General features: G+C 47.7%; 1 protein-coding gene across 5 annotated transcripts in view; it reads left to right on the forward strand.

Annotated features, from left to right (window-relative positions):
* The window catches only part of MYO18A (myosin XVIIIA), a 264,342-nt gene that overhangs the window by 141,294 nt on the left and 101,613 nt on the right, over positions 1–21,435 (forward strand). For all 5 annotated transcript variants that reach the window (XM_067472195.1, XM_067472196.1, XM_067472197.1 and 2 more), the window contains 9 exons: positions 262–371; positions 2,403–2,468; positions 4,732–4,860; positions 8,625–8,768; positions 11,265–11,354; positions 11,435–11,554; positions 11,672–11,783; positions 14,331–14,458; positions 14,630–14,784. In XM_067472195.1, the coding sequence (XP_067328296.1) occupies positions 262–371; positions 2,403–2,468; positions 4,732–4,860; positions 8,625–8,768; positions 11,265–11,354; positions 11,435–11,554; positions 11,672–11,783; positions 14,331–14,458; positions 14,630–14,784 (1,054 nt within the window). The remainder of the gene's footprint in view (positions 1–261; positions 372–2,402; positions 2,469–4,731; positions 4,861–8,624; positions 8,769–11,264; positions 11,355–11,434; positions 11,555–11,671; positions 11,784–14,330; positions 14,459–14,629; positions 14,785–21,435) is intronic.

A 21,435-nucleotide genomic window follows, 5' to 3' on the forward strand; every position in this document is an offset into this window, starting at 1 on the left:
CCTGACTGTGAGAGCCGTTCAGCAGTGGAACTCTCTGCCTCGGAGTGTGGTGGAGACTCCCTCTTTGGAAGCTTTTAAACAGAACCTGGATGGCCATCTGTCAGGAGTGCTTTGAATTCAATATTCTTGCTTCTTGGCAGAATGGGGTTGGACTGGATGGCCCAGGAGGTCTCTTCCAACTCTTGGATTCTATGATTCTAAGGGAATTCCAGACAAGAAATATCCAGGGCCAGCTAATCACCTCTCTATGTGTTGTTGCAGGTTACCCCGACCACATGGTCTTCGCCGAGTTTCGGCGGCGCTTCGACGTCTTGGCCCCTCACCTCACCAAGAAGCACGGGCGCAACTACATCGTCACGGATGAGAAGCGGGTATGAAGGGGCCTCTATATCTGATACGACAAAGAGAAGAGTAGGGAAGTGGGTACAGTGGGGAGACACTGGGACACCTTCAACACTGCTGGGAAAGTGGGAAGGCGGAGGATTGATTGGGACACTGGGAGGAGGTCAGTGTTGGGTAATATGGTCGCACTATTTACAATAACAAGGTTTCCATAACACAAAGTTCTTTACACTTCCTTCTTTGCTTCCACGCTGGGCTTCTTTCTCATGCAGATAGACAGCTTCGCTCTCACAGAGCCTCCTCTCACACCGGTCACACAAGAGCTTCACACAATAGCTTTATACACACAGCAGCCTGGGGCTTCTCTTACCAGGCCTTCCTCATCCTAAGGCCTCCTAACACTGAAACCTTTCTCCCGCTGAGGCCTTATCACACTGAGGACTCTCTCAGACTGATGCCTCTCTCAAACTGAGGCGAATTAACACTTAGGCCTACCTAACACTGAGGCCTTTCTCCCACTGAGGACTCTCTCAAACTGACGCCTCTCTCACAACTAACACTGAGGTCAAATGCACACTGAGGCCTTTCTCACACTGAGGCTTTGTCTCACTGAGGGCAGTCTCAAACCAATGCTTCACTGAGACAAATTAACACTGAGGCCTACCTAACACTGAGGCCTTTCTCTCACTGAGGGCTCTCTCAGACTGACGGCTCTCTCACAACTAACACTGAGGCCAAATGCACACTGAGGCCTTTCTCACACTGAGGCTTTCTCACACTGAGGGCAGTCTCAAACCAATGCTTCTCTCACACTGATGTGAACTAACACTAAGGCCTACCTCACACTGAGGCCTTTCTTCCACTGAGGCCTTCTTACACTGAGTGCTCTCTCAGACTGACCCCTCTCTCACACTGAGGCGAACTAACACTGAGGCAAACCTCACACTGAGGCCTTTCTCCCACTGAGAGCTCTCAGACTGATGCCTTTCTCACATTGAGGCGAATAAACACTGAGTCCTTCTCACACCGAAGGCTGTCTCAGACTGACAACTCTCTCACACAGAGGCGAACTAACACTGATGTCTTCCTCACACTGAGGCCTTTCCCCCACTGAGGCAAACAAACACTGAGTCCTTCTCACACTGAGGGCTGTCTCAAACTGACACCTTTCTCACACTGAGGCAAACTAACACTGAAGCTTTTCTCTCACTGAGGCCTTTCTCTCACTGAGGCCTTTCTCCCACTAAGGCCTTGTCACACTGAGGGTTGTCTCAGACTGACACCTACAGTGAGGTGAATTAATACTGAGGCTTTTTTCCTACTGAGACCTTCTCACACTGAGAGCTCTCTCAGATTGATATCTCTCTCACATTGGGGTGAACTAACACTGAGGCCTTCTCACACTGAGGACTATCTCAGACTGATCCCTCTCTGACACTGAGGTGAACTAACACTGAGGCCTTCTCATACTGAGGCTTTCTCACACTGAGGGCTCTCTCAGATTGATGCCTTTCTCACACTGAGGCGAACAAACACTGAGTCCTTCTCACACTGAGGGCTCTCTCAGACTGACACCTCTCTCACACTGAGGCAAACTAACACTGAGGCAAACAAACACTGAGTCCTTCTCATACTGAGGCCTACTAACACAGAGAGACCTTCTCATACTTAGGCTTCTCTCACTCTGAGGTGAAACAACACAGGCCTGCTAAGCTACAGGCACACGTGCTTATATTGAACTACACTGGCATAGAATATGAGACAGCTGCCCCTCGGGCTTTCTCTGGGATGTTTGGGGGTGTTATGGGGAGAAACAGTGCCATTTCCAGGTCTAATTGGTCTATCAGGGGGATGTGAAAGCTGGGACGCCACAGACGGCACTGGATTGTGCGCAGGAACCTGAGGAAGTCCGGATTTGAGCCCCGGGGCTTGAGGTTGCTTGCGGTTGAGTAAGCAGAGGAGGCAGGGAGTCTTTCCTCTCTTCTCTCGGTTTCTTGACTTCTTTCTGCTGATGTGATGGTGGGAGCTTGATGCACGGATCTCTCTTCCTCCAATTCCAGGCCGTGGAGGAGCTCCTGGACTCCCTGGAGCTGGAGAAGAGCAGCTTCCACATGGGACTGAGCCGGGTAAGGCGCTCACTCGTTTACTTGGGGGGCTCTGAGGTCTGGCTGCCCCCTTTTTCTCCCTTGTGTGCACTCCCCACCTGCCCATTGCAGCATTCTTTCAAATTCTTATGGGGGTGGGTTGCTGTGAGTGTTCCAGGCTGCCTCGCCATGTTCCGGAAGCATTCTCTCCTGATATTTTGCCCACATCTATGGCAAGCATCCTCAGAGGTTGTGAGGTCTGTTGGAAACTAGGTAAGTGAGGTTTATAGAGTGTCCAATGTCCAAAAAACCCATTGCAGCATTCTTTCAAAGGCTTATTAGGGTAAGTTGCTGTGAGTGTTCCTGGCTGCCTCGCCATGTTCCGGAAGCATTCTCTCCTGACGTTTCGCCTCTATCTATGGCAGGCATCCTCAGAGGTTGTGGGGTATGTAGGAAACGAGGCAAGTGAGGTTTATAGAGTGTCCAATGTCCAAAAAACTATGTGGATGTTGCAATGGGCCACTTTGATTACAATTGAATAGCTTTGTAGCTTCAAAGCCTGGCTGCTTCCTGCCCGGGGGAATCCTTTGTTTCGCCCACATCTCTGGCAGGCATCCTCAGAGGTTGTAAGGTCTGTTGGAAACTAGGAAAATGGAGTTTGTATATCTGTGGAAGAATGTCCAGGGTGGGAGAAAGAACTCTTGTTTGTTGGAGGCAAGTGTGAATAGTTCAGTTGGCCACCTTGATTAGCATTTAATGGCTTAGCAGTTTTCAAGGTGTGGCTTCTTACTGCATGGGGGAGTCCTTTGCTGAGAGGTGATTAGCTGTCCCTGATTGTCTGTTGGAGGTAGGTGTGAAAGCTTCAACTGGTCGCCTTGATTAGCATTTAATGACCCAGCACTTTTCAAGGTGCAGCTTCTTACTGCCTGGGGGAATCCTTTGTGTGACTTATTATTGCATGGGGGAATCCTTTGTTGAGAGGTGATTAGCTGTCCCTGATTGTCTGTTGGTAGGTGTGAATGTTTCCATTGCCCACCTTGATTAGCATTTAACGGCCTTCCAGTTTTCAAGGTCTGGCTTCTTACTTCCTGGGGGAATCCTTTGTTGAGAAGTGATTAGCTGTCCCTGATTGTCTGTTGGGGGTAGGTGTGAATGTTTCAATTGGCCACCTTGATTAGCATTTAACGGCCTTGCAGTTTTCAAGATGTTACTTCTCACTGCCTGGGGGAATCCTTTGTGTGTGACTTCTTACTGCATGGGGGAGTCCTTTGTTGAGAGGTGATTAGCTGTCCCTGATTGTCTGTTGGAGGTAGGTGTGAATGTTTCAATAGGCCAACTTGATTAGCATTTAATGGCCTTGCAGTTTTCAAGGTTTGGCTTCTTACTGTCTGGGGGAATCCTTTGTTGAGAGGTGATTAGCTGTCCCTGATTGTCTGTTGGAGATAGGTGTGAATGTTTCAATTGGCCACCTTGATTAGCATTTAACGGCCTTGCAGTTTTCAAGGTGCAGCTTCTTACTGCCTGGGGGAATCCTTTGTGTGGCTTCTTACTGTATGGGGGAGTTCTTTGTTGAGAGGTGATTAGCTGTCCCTGATTGTCTGTTGGAGGTGGATGTGAATGTTTCAATTGGCCACCTTGATTAGCATTTAACGGTCTTGCAGTTTTCAAGGGTGGCTTCCTACTGCCTGTGGGAATTCTTTGTATGGCTTCTTACTGCCTGGGGGAATCCTTTGTTGAGAGCTGATTAGCTGTCCCTGATTGTCTGTTGGAGATAGATGTGAATGTTTCAATAGGCCACCTTGATTAGCATTTCAAAGTGTGGCTTCTTACTTCCTGGGGGAATCCTTTGTTGAGAGGTGATGAGCTGTCCCTGATTGTCTGTTGGAGATAGATGTGAATGTTTCAATTGGCCACCTTGATTAGCATTTAACTGCCTTGCAGTTTTCAAGGTTCGGCTTCTTACTTCCTGGTGGAATCCTTTGTTGAGAGGTGATTAGCTGTCCCTGATTATCTGTTGGAGATAGATGTGAATGTTTCAATTGGCCACCTTGATTAACATTTAACTGCCTTGCAGTTTTCAAGGTTCGGCTTCTTACTTCCTGGTGGAATCCTTTGTTGAGAGGTGGTTAGTTGTCCCTGGTTGTTTCTTGTCTGGAGTTCCCCTGCTTTTGAATGTTGTTCCAAATGTGTCGTCTGTATGCTTCCCCCTCCCCCCAATTGTGGAACAAGTAACTCAGCCTGGAGTTGGAGATAGGAAGGAATGTTTACCTTTTTGTATCCCACCCATTCCCCCCCCCCCCCAAAGGTGTTTTTCCGTGCGGGGACGCTGGCCAAGCTGGAGGAGCAGCGCGACAAACAGATGAGCAGGAACATCACCCTCTTCCAAGCCGCCTGCCGAGGCTTTTTGGCTCGCCAGCACTTTAAGAAGAGGAAGGTAAGCAAGGCCCGAGAGGAACGGTGGAGTCCCCAAAGTTGGAGGAGAGAGAAGGAGAAGGCGCATGAGTCACTCCTTCTCCCCCTTTCCGCCTCCCTCCTGGGTTGTGTTTGCGCCTGGCTGCCTTGCTCTTAGCCTAAAAAGGGCAGCGCAGCCTCCCACAAACGCTGGGCAAAGGCCCAGGATCCCTGGCTCAGCCCGGAGTGCGCATCAGCCAGAGGGCTCGCTCATCGTCAGACAGGTAGGGAGCATCTCTCTGGGTTCATTGATTGATTGGTTGATTGATCAATCGATACACGTTTGTGTGTGCTTCTTTCATCAGTAGGCAAGAGGTAAAGGTCATCCCCTTCACATTTGCAAAAACATAGGGAATCAATTATTTATTATTATTTAGTATTATTATTTAGTATTAGTATTATTATTTAGTATTATTATTATTTAGTATTATTATTATTTAGTATTATTATTATTATTTAGTATTATTATTATTTAGTATTATTATTATTATTTAGTATTATTATTTAGTATTATTATTATTTAGTATTATTATTATTATTTAGTATTATTATTATTTAGTATTATCTTTTAGTATTATTATTATTTAGTATTATTATTATTATTATTATTTAGTACTATTATTATTTAGTATTATTATTATTTAGTATTATTATTTAGTATTATTATCATTTAGTATTATTTAGTATTATTATTATTTAGTATTATCTTTTAGTATCATTATTATTATTTAGTATTATTATTTAATATTATTATCATTTAGTATTATTTAGTATTATTATTATTTAGTATTATCTTTTAGTATTATTATTATTATTTAGTATTATTATTTAGTATTATTATTATTTAGTATTATCTTTTAGTATTATTATTATTTAGTATTATTATTATTATTATTTAGTACTATTATTATTTAGTATTATTATTTAGTATTATTATTATTTAGTATTATTATTTAGCATTATTATTATTTAGTATTATCTTTTAGTATTATTATTATTTAGTATTATTATTATTATTTAGTACTATTATTATTTAGTATTATTATTATTTAGTATTATTATTATTTAGTACTATTATTATTTAGTATTATTATTTAGTATTATTATCATTTAGTATTATTTAGTATTATTATTATTTAGTATTATTATTATTTAGTATTATCTTTTAGTATTATTATTATTTAGTATTATTATTATTTAGTATTATTATTATTTAGTATTATTTTTAGTATTATTTTTAGTATTATTATTATTTAGTATTATTTTATTTAGTATTATTATTTAGTATTATTATTATTTACTGTATTTGTATATTGCCCTTCCCAGCCCACAGTTAGCTCCAGGTCCATCGTTGGAGTTGTTCAGAGTGCAGTTCTTAGTTTGCAGGTGGACTATACATCCCAGGACCTACAACCCCAAAATGTCCAGGCCAACTGCCCTCAAAATCCACCAGTATTCAGATTTGGGCATATCGGGTGGGCATATTGGTCCAAATCCATCACTGTTTGGTTTCTGGATGTAGATGAACTACAAGTCCTCTTAATCCTTCCAAAGACCTCCAGAACGGGGGTTCTCTCTGCCAGGATAGTTCCAGGGAGGGACATGGGTGACTCCTGCTCACTGGGGTGTCTGTGGTGGAGGAAGCACATACAACCTAGGATGCCCTTGGGTGGTGGGCAGTGTTGTGCTTCTGGAGGACAATGGCAGGGCTCTTGGAAATGTTCATTTCGCTTACTATAACCTGCAATGTCATTGGAGAGTGGGACATGGGTGTCTCCTGCTCATTGGGGTGTCTGTGGTGGAGGAAGCACATACAACCTCGTATGAAAGCCTTCCCTTGGGTGGTGGGCAGTGTTGTGTTTGTGGAGGACATTGGCAAGGCTCTTGGGATTGTTCATGCAATACCATTAGAGGGAGGGACATGGGTGTCTCTTGCTCACTGGGGTGTCTGTGGTGGAGGAAACACATACAATCTGTGATGACATTTTCCTCGTATGAAAGCCTTCCCTTGGGTGGTGGGCAGTGTTGTGTTGGTGGAGGACATTGGCAGGGCTTTTGGGATTGTTTGTGCAATGTCATTGGAGGGAGGGACATGGGTGTCTCCTGCTCACTGGGATGCCTGTGGTGGAGGAAACACATACAACTTAGAATGAATTTTTTTTTCGTATGAAAACCTTTCCTTGGGTTAATGCAATGTCATTGGAGGGAGGGACATGGGTGTCTCCTGCTCACTGGGGTGTCTGTGGTGGAGGAAGCACATACAACCTAGAATGATTTTTTTTTTCGTATGAAAACCTTTCCTTGGGTTCATGCAATGACATTGGAGGGAGGGACATGGGTGTCTCCTGCTCACTGGGGTGTCTGTGGTGGAGGAAACACATACAATCTGGGATGAGATTTTTTTTCATATGAAAACCTTCCCTTGGGTGGTGGGCAGTGTTGTGTTAGTGTAGGACATTGGCAGGGCTCTTGGGATTGTTCATGCAATGTCATTGGAGGGAGGGACATGGGTGTCTCCTGCTCACTGGGGTGTCTGTGGTGGAGGAAACACATACAATCTGGGATGAGATTTTTTTTCATATGAAAACCTTCCCTTGGGTGGTGGGCAGTGTTGTGTTAGTGTAGGACATTGGCAGGGCTCTTGGGATTGTTCATGCAATGTCAGTGGAGGGAGGGACATGGGTGTCTCCTGCTCACTGGGGTGTCTGTGGTGGAGGAAACACATACAACCTAGAATGATTTTTTTTCATATGAAAACCTTCCCTTGGATGGTGGGCAGTGTTGTGCTTGTGGAGGACATTGGCAGGGCTCTTGAGATTGTTCATGCAATGTCATTGGAGGGAGGGACATGGGTGTCTCCTGCTCACTGAGGTGTCTGTGGTGGAGGAAACACATACAACCTAGAATGAAATTTTTTTTCGTATGAAAACCTTTCCTTGGGTTAATGCAATGTCATTGGAGGGAGGGACATGGGTGTCTCCTGCTCACTGGGGTGTCTGTGGTGGAGGAAGCACATACAACCTAGAATGATTTTTTTTTTCGTATGAAAACCTTTCCTTGGGTTCATGCAATGACATTGGAGGGAGGGACATGGGTGTCTCCTGCTCACTGGGGTGTCTGTGGTGGAGGAAACACATACAACCTAGAATGAATTTTTTTTCGTATGAAAACCTTTCCTTGGGTTCATGCAATGTCATTGGAGGGAGGGACATGGGTGTCTCCTGCTCACTGGGGAGTCTGTGGTGGAGGAAACACATACAACCTAGAATGAAATTTTTTTTCGTATGAAAACCTTTCCTTGGGTTCATGCAATGTCATTGGAGGGAGGGACATGGGTATCTCCTGCTCACTGGAGCGTCTGTGGTGGAGGAAACACATACAATCTAGGATGAAGTTTTCCCTGGCATGGGTTTTTTGCCTCTGTCTTTCCAGGGAAAATACTCTCCCTTTGCTTCCTGGTTATGGGATTCTTCCTTTCCATTCCTCCTTCTCTTGCGCGCCTTCCAAAGCTGCGCATGGTGGAGGTGGAGCCGTTTGAGCAGAAGTGGTTAGGTTAAGATTAAAGAGCTGTGTCAGCTACTCTGTTTATTACGGCGTGCATACACTCTCGTTCCCTCCCTTATTATTACCCGTGTTTTCAGCAAGATTAGGCTTTACGGCCTCGGGAGAAGAAGGTGTTTCGGGGCAGGGAGAAGCAAAACGACAAAATGGGAACTCATCAGGGCGGGGGGAATTGTTGTCCTACAGATCCAGGACCTGGCCATCCGCTGCGTGCAGAAGAACATCAAGAAGAACAAAGGCGTGAAGGACTGGCCGTGGTGGAAGCTCTTCACCACCGTCCGGCCCCTCATTGAAGTCCAGCTCACCGAGGACCAGATCCGGGGCAAAGATGTGCGTATTCCGGAAAATAAAATATATTATTATTCACTGTTGGAAAAATTTTCCAAAAAAATATATATGTTTGGACAATCTTACATGACAGGAGTGCAGCGGGTTAAGCCGCTGAACTTGCTGACCGAAAGGTTGCAGGTTCGAATCCATGGAGCGGGGTGAGTTTCCAAATGTTTGGACCATCTTACATGACAGCGGCGCAGCGGGTTAAACCTCTGAACTTGCTGACCGAAAGGTTGCAGGTTCGAATCCAGGGAGCGGGGTGAGTTTCCAAATGTTTGGACCATCTTACATGACGGCGGCGCAGCGGGTTAAACCTCTGAACTTGCTGACCGAAAGGTCGTAGGTTTGAATCCGGGGAGCAGGGTGAGTTTCCAAATGTTTGGACCATCTTACATGACGGTGACGCAGCAGGTTAAGCCGCTGAACTTGCTGACCGAAAGGTTGCAAGTTTGAATCCGAGGAGCATGATGAGTTTCTAAATGTTTGGACCACCTTACATGACGCCGGCGCAGCGGGTTCAACCGCTGAACGTACTGACCGAAAGGTCACAGGTTCGAATCCAGGGAGCGGGATGAGTTTCCAAATGTTTGGACCATCTTACATGACAGCGGCGCAGCGGGTTAAGCCGCTGAACTTGCTGACCGAAAGGTCGCAGGTTTGAATCCGGGGAGCGGGGTGAGTTTCCAAATGTTTGGACCATCTTACATGACAGCGGCGCAGCGGGTTAAGCCGCTGAACTTGCTGACCAAAAGGTTGGCGGTTCGAATCTGGGGAGCAGGGTGAGCTCCCGCTGCCAGCCCCAGCTCCTGCCAACCTAGCAATTCGAAAACATGCAATTGTGAGTAGATCAATAGGTACCTTTGCTTTGAGCTGCAAATTTCCCCTTGTGGTGCAATGGGTTAAATCACTGAACTTGCTGACCAATAAGTCGCAGATTCAAATCCAGGGAGCAGGGTGAGCTCCCGCTGCCAGCCCCAGCTCCTGCCAACCTAGCAATTCGAAAACATACAATTGTGAGTATATCAATAGGTACCTCTTTGCTTTGAACTACAAATTCCCCCCGGTGGTGCAGGGGGTTAAACCGCTGAGCTGACTGAAAGGTTGGCATTTTGAATCCGAGGAGTGGGGTGAGCTCCGGCTGTCAGCCCTAGCTTCTGCCAACCTAGCAGTTCGAAAACATGCAAATGTGAGTAGATCAATAGGTACTGTTGCTTTGAACTGCAAATTCCCCCTGGCGGTGCAGTGCGTTAAACCGCTGAGCTGCTGAACTTGCTGACCGAAAGGGCAGCAGTTCGAATCCTGGGAGCAGTATGAGCTCCCTCTGTCAGCCCCAGCGTCTGCCAACCTAGAAGTTTGAAAACATGCAGTTGTGAGTAGATCAATAGGTACCTTTGCTTTGAACTGCAAATTCCCCCTGGCGGTGCAGTGGGTAAAACCGCTGAGCTGCTGAACTTGCTAACCGAAAGGTTGGCTGTTCGAATCCGGGGAGCGGGATGAGCTCCCGCTGTTAGCCCCAGCGTCTGCCAAGCTAGCAGTTCGAAAACATGCAGTTGTGAGTAGATCAATAGGTACCTTTGCTTTGAGCTGCAAATTATCTCTGGTGGTGCAGCGGGTTAAACTGTTCAACTGCTGAACTTGCTGACTGAAAGGTCGGCGGTACGAATCCTAGGAGCGGAGTGAGCTCCCCCTGTCAGCCCCAGCTCCTGTCAATCTAGCAGATCGAAAACATGCAATTGTGAGTAGGTATTGATTGATTATCAATAGATCAACAAATATTTATTTATTTATTTATTGACAGTATTTATATTCTGCCCTTCTCACCCCGCAGGGGACTCAGGGCGGATCACAATGTACATATACATGGCAAACATTCAATGCCACAGGCACATAACATGTATAGACAGACACTCAGAGGCTATTCAACATTCCAGCTTCTGGCCACCAGGAGAGCTGTCGCTTCACTGTCCGTTTGTGATACTGATGAAGTACTTCCTCATTCTTTGCATACTTGCTGGAGATTTTTATGGCCTCGTAAATTAGTTAAATTAGCCTCTCCACGTAAGTGGTACCTAAATTTCCTACTTGGAAAAATACCTGTTGGAAATGTAAACAAGCAACAGGATCATTTTTTCATTATGTGGTGATGCTGCCAGAAGGCAAAATAAAATGGATTGTGACCTGTAAAACTATAAAAAAAAGTACCAAAACGAAGCGTCAGACCCAAAATGGCCGGCTGTTGTTGTTATGATGTGCCTTCCAGTCCACTCAAACTTAGAGATTGGGTTGGCTGCTCTATCTGAGGGTTTTATGGCCTCAGACAAGACAACGAGAGCTGCGTAAGAAGACCGAAAGCACGTCGAAGCCTTGGCCACTCAATCGAAAAGCCTCTTTAATGCGGTAATACCTGGATAAAATCAGGCTTGAATAGCGAAAGCCTCTTGTAAGGAGACGGTTGTCCCTTTGGCCTACACCTGCCGTTGTCCTTCTCGACAGGAGGAGATCCAGCAGCTGAAGAGCCGCCTGGAGAAGGTGGAGAAGGAGCGGAACGAACTGCGCCTGAGCGGAGACCGCTTGGAGAGCAAGGTGCGTCCCCCTCCCCGGGGTTTCCTGAGATACCCATTTGACTCCGGATTACGGCAACCCTCTTTTGCGTCTCTCCGCAGATTTCGGAGCTGACTTCGGAGCTGACCGACGAGAGGAACACGGGCGAGTCGGCCTCCCAGCTCCTGGACTCGGAGACCGCAGAACGGCTGCGGACGGAGAAGGAGATGAAGGACCTCCAGGTGAGTCCAGATGCCCGGAAGCCGAGTCTTTGACCTCTCATTCTGGGGTAATTTGGAAGGGTTTGACATGGGGAGGAGAAGGTCCTCCATGCTGATGCCTCTCTCCTCTTCCTCCAGGCCAAATACGATGCCCTCAAGAAGCAGATGGACTCCATGGAGATGGAGGTGATGGAGGCCCGGCTCATTCGGGCGGCCGAGCTCAACGGCGAGATGGACGATGATGACTCAGGTGAGTTCCTTGGACCTTCAAGTCTTGCTCTACCCAGTGGTCCTCACTTTCTCCCTCTTCTTTGTCCCAATTCCAAAGGGAAATCAAGTTTGCACACAGAGATTATACAGATATAGAGGTACCTGTATATATTTATCAATATCTATATCTATATACAAAGCCTCCAGTGGCGCAATGGGTTAAACTGCTGAGCTTGTTGACCAAAAGGTCGTTGGTTCAAATACGGGGAGCGGCGCAAGCTTCCGCTGTCAGCCCCAGCTTCTGCCAACCTAGCAGTTCGAAAACATGCAAATGTGAGTAGATCAATAGGTACCGCTCCAGCGGGAAGGTAAGGTAACACCGCTCCATGCAGTCATGCCTGCTACATGACTTTGGAGGTGTCTACAGACAACGCTGGCTCTTCGGCTTAGATATGGAGATGAGCTCCACACCCCAGAGTCAGGCATGACTGGACTTCATGTCAGGGGACTACCTTTACCTATATATTTATCTTATGCTGGGGAAAAATGGAAGGAAAAAGGAAGAGGGGCCAACCAAGGGCAAGATGGATGGATGGCATCCTTGAAGTGTCTGGATTGGCCTTGAAGGAGCTGGGGGTGGCCACGGCTGACAGGAGCTCTGGCATGGGATGGTCCAGGAGGTCACGACGAATCAGAAACGACTGAATGAATGAACAACAACATATATTTATCAATATCTATATATACGGAGCCCCCAGTGGCGCAGTGGGTTAAACCGCTGAGCTGCTGAGCTTGTTGACCAAAAGGTCGTAGGTTCAAATACGGGGAGCGGCGCAAGCTTCCGCTGTCAGCCCCAGCTTCTGCCAACCTAGCAGTTCGAAAACATGCAAATGTGAGTAGATCAATAGGTACCGCTCCGGCGGGAAGCTAAGGTAACAGTGCTCCATGCAGTCATGCCTGCTACATGACTTTGGAGGTGTCTACAGACAATGCTGGCTCTTCGGCTTAGATATGGAGATGAGCTCCACACCCCAGAGTCAGACATGACTGGACTTCATGTCAGGGGACAACCTTTACCTATATATTTATCTTATGCTGGGGAAAAATGGAAGGAAAAAGGAAGAGGGGCCAACCAAGGACAAGATGGATGGATGGCATCCTTGAAGTGTCTGGATTGGCCTTGAAGGAGCTGGGGGTGGCCACAGCTGACAGGAGCTCTGGCATGGGATGGTCCAGGAGGTCACGACGAATCAGAAACGACTGAATGAATGAACAACAACATATATTTATCAATATCTATATCTATATACGAAGCCCCCAGTGGCACAGTGGGTTAAACCGCTGAGCTGCTGAGCTTGTTGACCAAAAGGTCGTAGGTTCAAATACGGGGAGCGGAGCAAGCTTCCGCTGTCAGCCCCAGCTTCTGCCAACCTAGCAGTTCGATAACATTCAAATGTGAGTAGATCAATAGGGACTGCTCCAGCGGGAAGGTAACGGCACTCCATGCAGTCATGATCTTGGAGGTGTCTATGGACAACGCCAGCTCTTTGGCGTAGAAATGGAGATGAGCACCAATTCCTAGAGTTGGACACAACTAGACAATGTCAAGGGAAACCCTTTACCCTCATCTATTATTATTATCATTATTATTATTATTATTATTATTATTATGCATAAATGCAGAGCAGGTTAAACCGCTGAGCTGCTGAATTTGCTAATCAAAAGGTTGGTGGTTCGAATACGGGGAGCGGGGTGAGCACCCGCTGTCAGCCCCAGCTCCTGCCAACCTAGCAGTTCGACATCGAAAATCCATACTTTGTTTTTTGACACAATTGTGAGGTCAGGAGTCTTGTGCTCCAAAACTCTCTCTGTCTGAATCCAGAAGTCCCAGAGGAGTTTGCTGTGTTTATTCTCTGTAACTTTTTCCAGCTTGTGATCCCACCCATTCTTTGTCGCAAGCAGATGGTGTTTGTGGCACAAGTTCCAATGAATCATCTGAGCAACGGTGTTGTGCCTCTGCTTGGAGTCTGTCCGCGCGATCTTCTTGCAGCAGCTGAGGATGGGATCCATTGTTTTGTGTTCATTTTCTGTAACCTTTTCTGGCTTGTGATCCCACCCGTTCTTTGTCGCAAGCAGATGGTTTTTGTGTCACAAGTTCCAATGAATCATCTGAGCAACGGTGTTGTGCCTCTGCTTGGAGTCTGTCCGCGCGATCTTCTTGCAGCAGCTGAGGATGGGATCCATTGTTTTGTGTTCATTTTCTGTAACCTTTTCTGGCTTGTGATCCCACCAGTCCTTTGCCGCAGGCAGATGGTCTTTGTGTCACAAGTTCCAATGAATCATCTGAGCAAGGGTGTTGTGCCTCTGCTTGGAGTCTGTCCGTAATCTTCTTGCAGCAGCTGAGGATGGGATCTATTGTTTCATCTGCTTCCTTGCAGAGTCTACACTTGGGATCTGTTGTCGACTTTCCAATTCTGGCTTTGATGGCTTTGGTTCGAATGGCTTGTCCTTGGGCTGCCAGAATCAGAATTATTATTATTATTATTATTATTATTAATGTACTCTCCACATCCATGCTTTACCCCAGGTGGCGAATGGCGGCTGAAGTACGAGCGCGCCATCCGCGAGATCGACTTCACCAAGAAGCGCTTGCAGCAGGAGTTTGAGGACAAGTTGGAGGCCGAGCAGCAGAGCAAGCGGCAGCTGGAGCGGCGGGTGAGCTTCCCCCTCTTCCTCACATGCAAAATGGGGGGCTCCCTCTGCTCCCAAGCACATTGGGGATCAGATGTTCACTGTGCTTGGTCCAGGTCCCCTTCCTTCCTTGTCCTTTTTGGTGGTCTGGGGTCCCACCTCAGACCACTGATGTCCCCCTGACTCCCTTTGCAGCTGACGGACTTGCAGGCGGACGGCGAGGAGACGCAGCGCTCCCTCCAGACGCTGAAGAAGAAGTGCCAGCGGTTGACGGCGGAGCTGCAGGACACCAAGCTGCACCTGGAAGGCCAGCAAGGGCGGAACCACGAGCTGGAGAAGAAGCAGCGCAGGTGAGCATGGCCACTCTCTTCTGCTCCTGGTGTCTTTTTAATGGAAGCCAGCACGGCCCCCAATTGGGCATCCTCCACCTGGATTGGACTGCCATTCCTACCATCCACACATGGATTGGGCAAAGTGAAAGTTCAACAGTGACAAATGCAAGAGACTCCACTTTGGCAGGAAAAACGAAATGCAAAGAGACAGAATGGGGGACAATGAGGCCTGGCTCGAGAGCAGTACGTGTGAAAAAGATCTTGGAGTCCTCGTGGACAACAAGTTAAACATGAGCCAGGAATGTGATGTGGTGGCAAAAAAAGCCAATGGGATTTTGGCCTGCATCAATAGGAGCATAGTGTCTAGGTCAAGGGAAGTCATGCTACCCCTCTATTCTGCTCTGGTTAGACCACATCTGGAATATTGTGTCCAATTCTGGGCACCACAATTCAAGAGAGATGTTGACAAGCTGGAATGTGTCCAGAGGAGAGCGACTAAAATGATAAAAGGTCTGGAGAACAAGCCCTATGAGGAGCGGCTTAAGGAGCTGGGCATGTTTAGCCTGAAGAAGAGAAGGCTGAGAGGAGACATGATAGCCATGTATAAATATGGGAGAGGAAGCCACAGAGAGGAGGAGGGAGCAAGCTTGTTTTCTGCTTCCTTGGAAACTAGGACGCAATGGAAGAATGGCTTCAAACTACAAGAGAGGAGATTCCATCTGAACATTAGGAAGAACTTCCTGACTGTGAGAGCCGTTCAGCAGTGGAACTCTCTGCCCCGGAGTGTGGTGGAGGCTCCTTCTTTGGAAGCTTTTAAGCAGAGGCTGGATGGCCATCTGTCAGGGGTGATTTGAATGCAATATTCCTGCTTCTTGGCAGAATGGGGTTGGACTGGATGGCCCATGAGGTCTCTTCCAACTCTTTGATTCTATGATTCTATGGAGGCAGTTCCAGGAAGTTAGGCCAGACACATTGGTCCTGTTGGTGCTGCTTCATGGATTTGCATCAGAATTCAGTTTGGGAGAGGAACAAACTTCAAAGTGTTGTCGAAGGCTTTCATGGCCGGTATCACTGGGTGGCTGTGAGTTTTCCGGGCTGTCTGGCCATGCTCCAGAAGCATTCTCTCCTGACATTTTGCCCACATCTATGGCAGGCATCCTCAGAGGTTGAGAGGTCTGTTGTGAGGGAATTGTTGTTAAAGGGAATGATGGAAGGCAGCTTCCTGTGCTAATTCTTTTGCCCCCAAATGAGGAGCAGCAAAATGAAAAGCAGATTGGAAAGCCACGGTCGGGGGTCGGAGAATTTGGTGGCGCATCCCGCCACGCACCCTCCATTTCTCGGAAACGTATGAGGTCTGATGTTTAGAGGCCGTGAAGCTGTGTTACGACCCCACAGCATGGGCGCCGGCAACATTTGCCACTGGGAAGCGCCACCGAAAGAGAGGAAGTATAAATAGCACCACGCTGCGGTGTGTCTTCCCGCGGAGCTGAACTCACGGCGACCCTCTCCCAGGGTTTTCTCGGTGAGGTTTCTCCAGAGGAGGTTTGCCCTTGCCTTCTTCGCAGGTTGAGGGAGTCACCATCACTCATAAAAACACTGAAAAACACAGCGGAAGGGACTTAAAAAGCCAAAAAATTAAAAAAATACATTACAACGCATGCGCAAAACCACATATCTATATGCAAACACACGTTTATACAAATATACACAAATATATACACACACAAAACACATATACACAGACTGGGACACAGCAGTGCGGGGTGGGGAACAGCTATATATATATATGTTTGTGTGTGTGTGTGTATATATATATATATACACACATACATATGCACAAAACCACATATATATATGGGCGAAATCCTGACATGAACCAATCAGGGCCAGCTAACACCTCCCAACAAAGGATCCCCCCAGGCAGTAAGCAGCCAGGCTGTGAAGCTGCAAGGCCATTCGATGCTAATCAAGGTGTCCAATGGCAGCATTCACGCTTGCCTCCAACAGACAAGAGTTCTTTCTCCCACCCTGGACATCATTCCACAAATATTTAACTGCCGTCAATTCACAGCTGCCAAGTGTCAGCCTCGTATGGATTCCCCAAGGCAGAAAGCAGCCAGGCTTTGAAGCTGCAAGGCCATTCAATGCTAATCAAGGTGGCCAACGGCAACGCTCACACTTGCCTCCAACAGACGAGATCTTTCTCCCACTCTGGACATTATTCCAGAAATATATAACTGTCGTCAAGTCACAGGTGCCAAGTATGGATTCCCCAAGGCATAAAGCAGCCAGGCTTTGAAGCTGCAAGGCCATTCAATGCTAATCAAGGTGTCCAACGGCAACACTCACACTTGCCTCCAACAGACAAGAGTTCTTTCTCCCATCATGGACATTATTCCGCAGATATATAACCCACCTTGAGTCTTGTTGTTGTTGGGAGGTGATTAAATGGGGGAATTCCAGACAAGAAACTACCAGGGCCAGCTAATCACCTCCCAACAAAGGATTCCCCCAGGCAGGAAGCAGCCAGGCTTTGAAGCAGCAAGGCCATTCAATGCTAGTCAAGGTGTCCAACAGCAACGTTCACACTTGCCTCCAACAGACAAGAGTTCTTTCTCCCACTCTGGACATTATTCCGCAGATATATAACCCACCTTGAGTTTTGTTGTTGGGAAGTGATTAAATGGGGGAATTCCAGACAAGAAACTACCAGGGCCAGCTAATCACCTCCCAACAAAGGATTCCCCCAGGCAGGAAGCAGCCAGGCTTTGACGCTGCAAGGCCATTCAATGCTAAGCAAGGTGGCTAATGGCGACATTCACACTTGCCTCAAGCAGACAAGAGTTCTTCCTCCCACCGCCCAACAAAGGATTCCCCCAGGCAGGAAGCAGCCAGGCTTTGAAGCTGCAAGGCTATTCAATGCTAATCTAGGTGTCCAACGGCAACATTCACACTTGCCTGCAACACCCTGGACATTATTCTACAGATATAGATCTCCCAACCTCTGAGGATGCCTGCCATAGTTGTGGGCGGAATGTCAGGAGAGAATGCTTCTGGAACATAGCCAGGCAGCCTGGCAAACTCACAGCAAGCCATTGATTGTGGCCATGAAACCATGAAAGGATGGAGAAGTTGTCCGGAGAGTGGCCCTCCTCCTCCTCCTCCTCCTCTCGTCGTCCTCGCCATCTCCTCTTCCATTACGAGGCTCGCCTCGCTTTTTAAAAGGACGCTATTAAGCGGCGGAGGCGCTTTCATCTCATTATGGTAATGATCATAAGGCTGAAAGGAGGGAAAGGAAGGGGAGGGAAGGAGAGAAGGAAGAAAGGGAAAAAAAGAGAGAGAGAGAGAGACCCGGCGAGTGAGAGAATCAACCTCATTAATTTCAATTTCCGAAGAGCAGCGCCCGTGTTAATGCTGCTATTTATTACCCGCTGGAAAGAAGAATGGGATTAGCGGACTGGACGCTTAACACGGGTCACTACACGGATGGGCAAGCGGCGCCCACGGCTTGCGGCGGAAATGGGCCAGGGAGTGGAAAGGGCACGGCGGGACTCCTCCGCGTGTGGTTTCCCCGCATAATTCAAATACTTGAGATGGGATAAGAAGCCCTTGTCGTGGGATTAAGAAGCCAAGCGCCGTATGCTCTGCGCTTCACTCATTTCATGCGGCGCTTTCGTTATGGGTAGATTAGGATTTGAACCATAGCGACTCAAGTCTCAGCAAAACATGGACTGTCTACAGACGTCACATGCAACTCCTGGAACGATTCCATAGGGATATCAAGGGGCTTGTTTATAAAGCTATTCCCCTCCCAACCCTGATCTATGCCTGCGAGACGTGGACTGTCTACAGACATCTCACCAAGGGGCTTGTTTATAAAGCTATTCCCCTCCCAACCCTGATCTATGCCTGCGAGACGTGGACTGTCTACAGACATCTCACCAAGGGGCTTGTTTATAAAGCTATTCCCCTCCCAACCCTGCTCTATGCCTGCGAGACGTGGACTGTCTACAGACATCACACCAAGGGGCTTGTCTATAAAGCTATTCCTCTCCCAGCCCTGCTCTATGCCTGTGAAACGTGGACTTTCTAAAGACGTCACACTCAACTTCTGGAACAATTCCATAGGGAGACCAAGGGGGTTGTCTATAAAGCTATTTCCCTCCCAACCCTGCTCTGTGCCTGCGAAACGTGGACTGTCTACAGACATCACATGCAACTCCTGGAACGATTCCATAGGGATACCAAGGGGCTTGTCTATAAAGCTATTCCCCTCCCAACCCTGCTCTACGCCTGCGAGACGTGGACTGTCTACAGACATCACACCAAGGGGCTTGTCTATAAAGCTATTCCTCTCCCAACCCTGCTCTACGCCTGCGAGACGTGGACTGTCTACAGACATCTCACCAAGGGGCTTGTTTATAAAGCTATTCCCCTCCCAACCCTGCTCTACGCCTGCAAGACGTGGACTGTCTACAGACATCACACCAAGGGGCTTGTTTATAAAGCTATTCCCCTCCCAACCCTGCTCTACGCCTGCGAGACGTGGACTGTCTACAGACATCTCACCAAGGGGCTTGTTTATAAAGCTATTCCCCTCCCAACTTTGCTCTACGCCTGCGAGACATGGACTGTCTACAGACATCACACCAAGGGGCTTGTTTATAAAGCTATTCCCCTCCCAACCTTGCTCTATGCCTGCAAGACGTGGACTGTCTACAGACATCACACCAAGGGGCTTGTTTATAAAGCTATTCCCCTCCCAACCCTGCTCTACGCCTGTGAAACGTGGACTGTCTACAGACGTCACACTCAACTTCTGGAACAATTCCATAGGGATACCAAGGGGCTTGTTTATAAAGCTATTCCCCTCCCAACCCTGCTATACGCCTCCGAGACATGGACTGTCTACAGACATCACACCAAGCGGCTTGTCTATAAAGCTATTCCTCTCCCAGCCCTGCTCTACGCCTGCGGGATGTGGACTGTCTACAGACATCACACCAAGGGGCTTGTTTATAAAGCTATTCCCCTCCCAACCCTGCTATACGCCTGCGAAACGTGGACTGTCTACAGACATCACATGCAACTCCTGGAACAATTCCATAGGGATACCAAGGGTTTTTTTTTATAAAGCTATTCCCCTCCCAACCCTGCCCTATGCCTGCGAGATGCGGACTGTCTACAGACGTCACACGAAACCCCTGGAAAAATTCCATAGGGAATTTTTATTCCATAGGGAGGATAAAGCTATTATCCTCCCAACCCTGCTCTACGCCTGCAAAACGTGGACTGTCTACAGACGTCACACTCAACTCCTGGAACGATTCCATAGAGGATACCAAGGGGCTTGTTTATAAAGCTATTCCCCTCCCAACCCTGCACTATGCCTGCGAAAAGTGGACTGTCTACAGACATCATATGCAACTTCTGGAACAATTCCATAGGGATACCAAGGGGCTTGTTTATAAAGCTATTCCCTTCCCAACCCTGCTCTACGCCTGCGAGACGTGGACTGTCTACAGACATCACACAAAGGAGCTTGTCTATAAAGCTATTCCTCTCCCAACCCTGCTATACACCTGCGAGACGTGGACTGTCTACAGACATCACACCAAGGGGCTTGTCTATAAAGCTATTGCCCCCCCCCCCCCCAATCCTGCTCTATGCCTGCGAAACGTGGACTGTCTACAGACATCACATGCAACTCCTGGAACGATTCCATAGGGAGACCAAGGGGCTTGTTTATAAAGTTATTCCCCTCCCAACCCTGCTATACGCCTGCGAGACGTGGGCTGTCTACAGACATCACACCAAGGGGCTTGTCTATAAAGCTATTCCTCTCCCAACCCTGCTCTATGCCTGCAAGACGTGGACTGTCTACAGACATCACACTCAACTCCTGGAACAATTCCATAGGGATACCAAGGAGCTTGTTTATAAAGCTATTGTCCTCCCTACCCTGCTCTATGCCTGCGAGACGTGGACTGTCTGCAGACGTCACACTCAACTCCTGGAACGATTCCATAGGGAGACCAAGGGGCTTGTCTATAAAGCTATTCCCCTCCCAACCCTGTTCTATGCCTGCGAAACGTGGACTGTCTACAGACATCACACTCAACTCCTGGAACAATTCCATAGCGATACCAAGGGGCTTGTCTATAAAGCTATTCCCCTCCCAACCCTGCTCTATGCCTGCGAGACGTGGACTCTCTACAGACGTCACATGCAACTCCTGGAACGATTCCATAGGGAGACCAAGGGGCTTGTTTATAAAACTATTCCCCTCCCAACCCTGCTCTATGCCTGTGAAACGTGGACTGTCTACAGACATCACATGCAACTTCTGGAACAATTCCATAGGGAGACCAAGGGGCTTGTTTATAAAGTTATTCCCCTCCCAACCCTGCTATATGCCTGCGGGACGTGGACTGTCTACAGACATCACACCAAGGGGCTCGTTTATAAAGCTATTCCCCTCCCAACTCTGCTATACGCCTGCGAAGCGTGGACTCTCTACAGACATCACATGCAACTCCTGGAACAATTCCATAGGGATACCAAGGGTTTTTTTTATAAAGCTATTCCCAACCCTGCTATATGCCTGCGGGACGTGGACTGTCTACAGACATCACACCAAGGGGCTCGTTTATAAAGCTATTCCCCTCC

The sequence above is a fragment of the Anolis sagrei genome, chromosome 11 (genome assembly GCF_037176765.1).
Source record: "Anolis sagrei isolate rAnoSag1 chromosome 11, rAnoSag1.mat, whole genome shotgun sequence".
NCBI lineage: Eukaryota > Metazoa > Chordata > Lepidosauria > Squamata > Dactyloidae > Anolis > Anolis sagrei.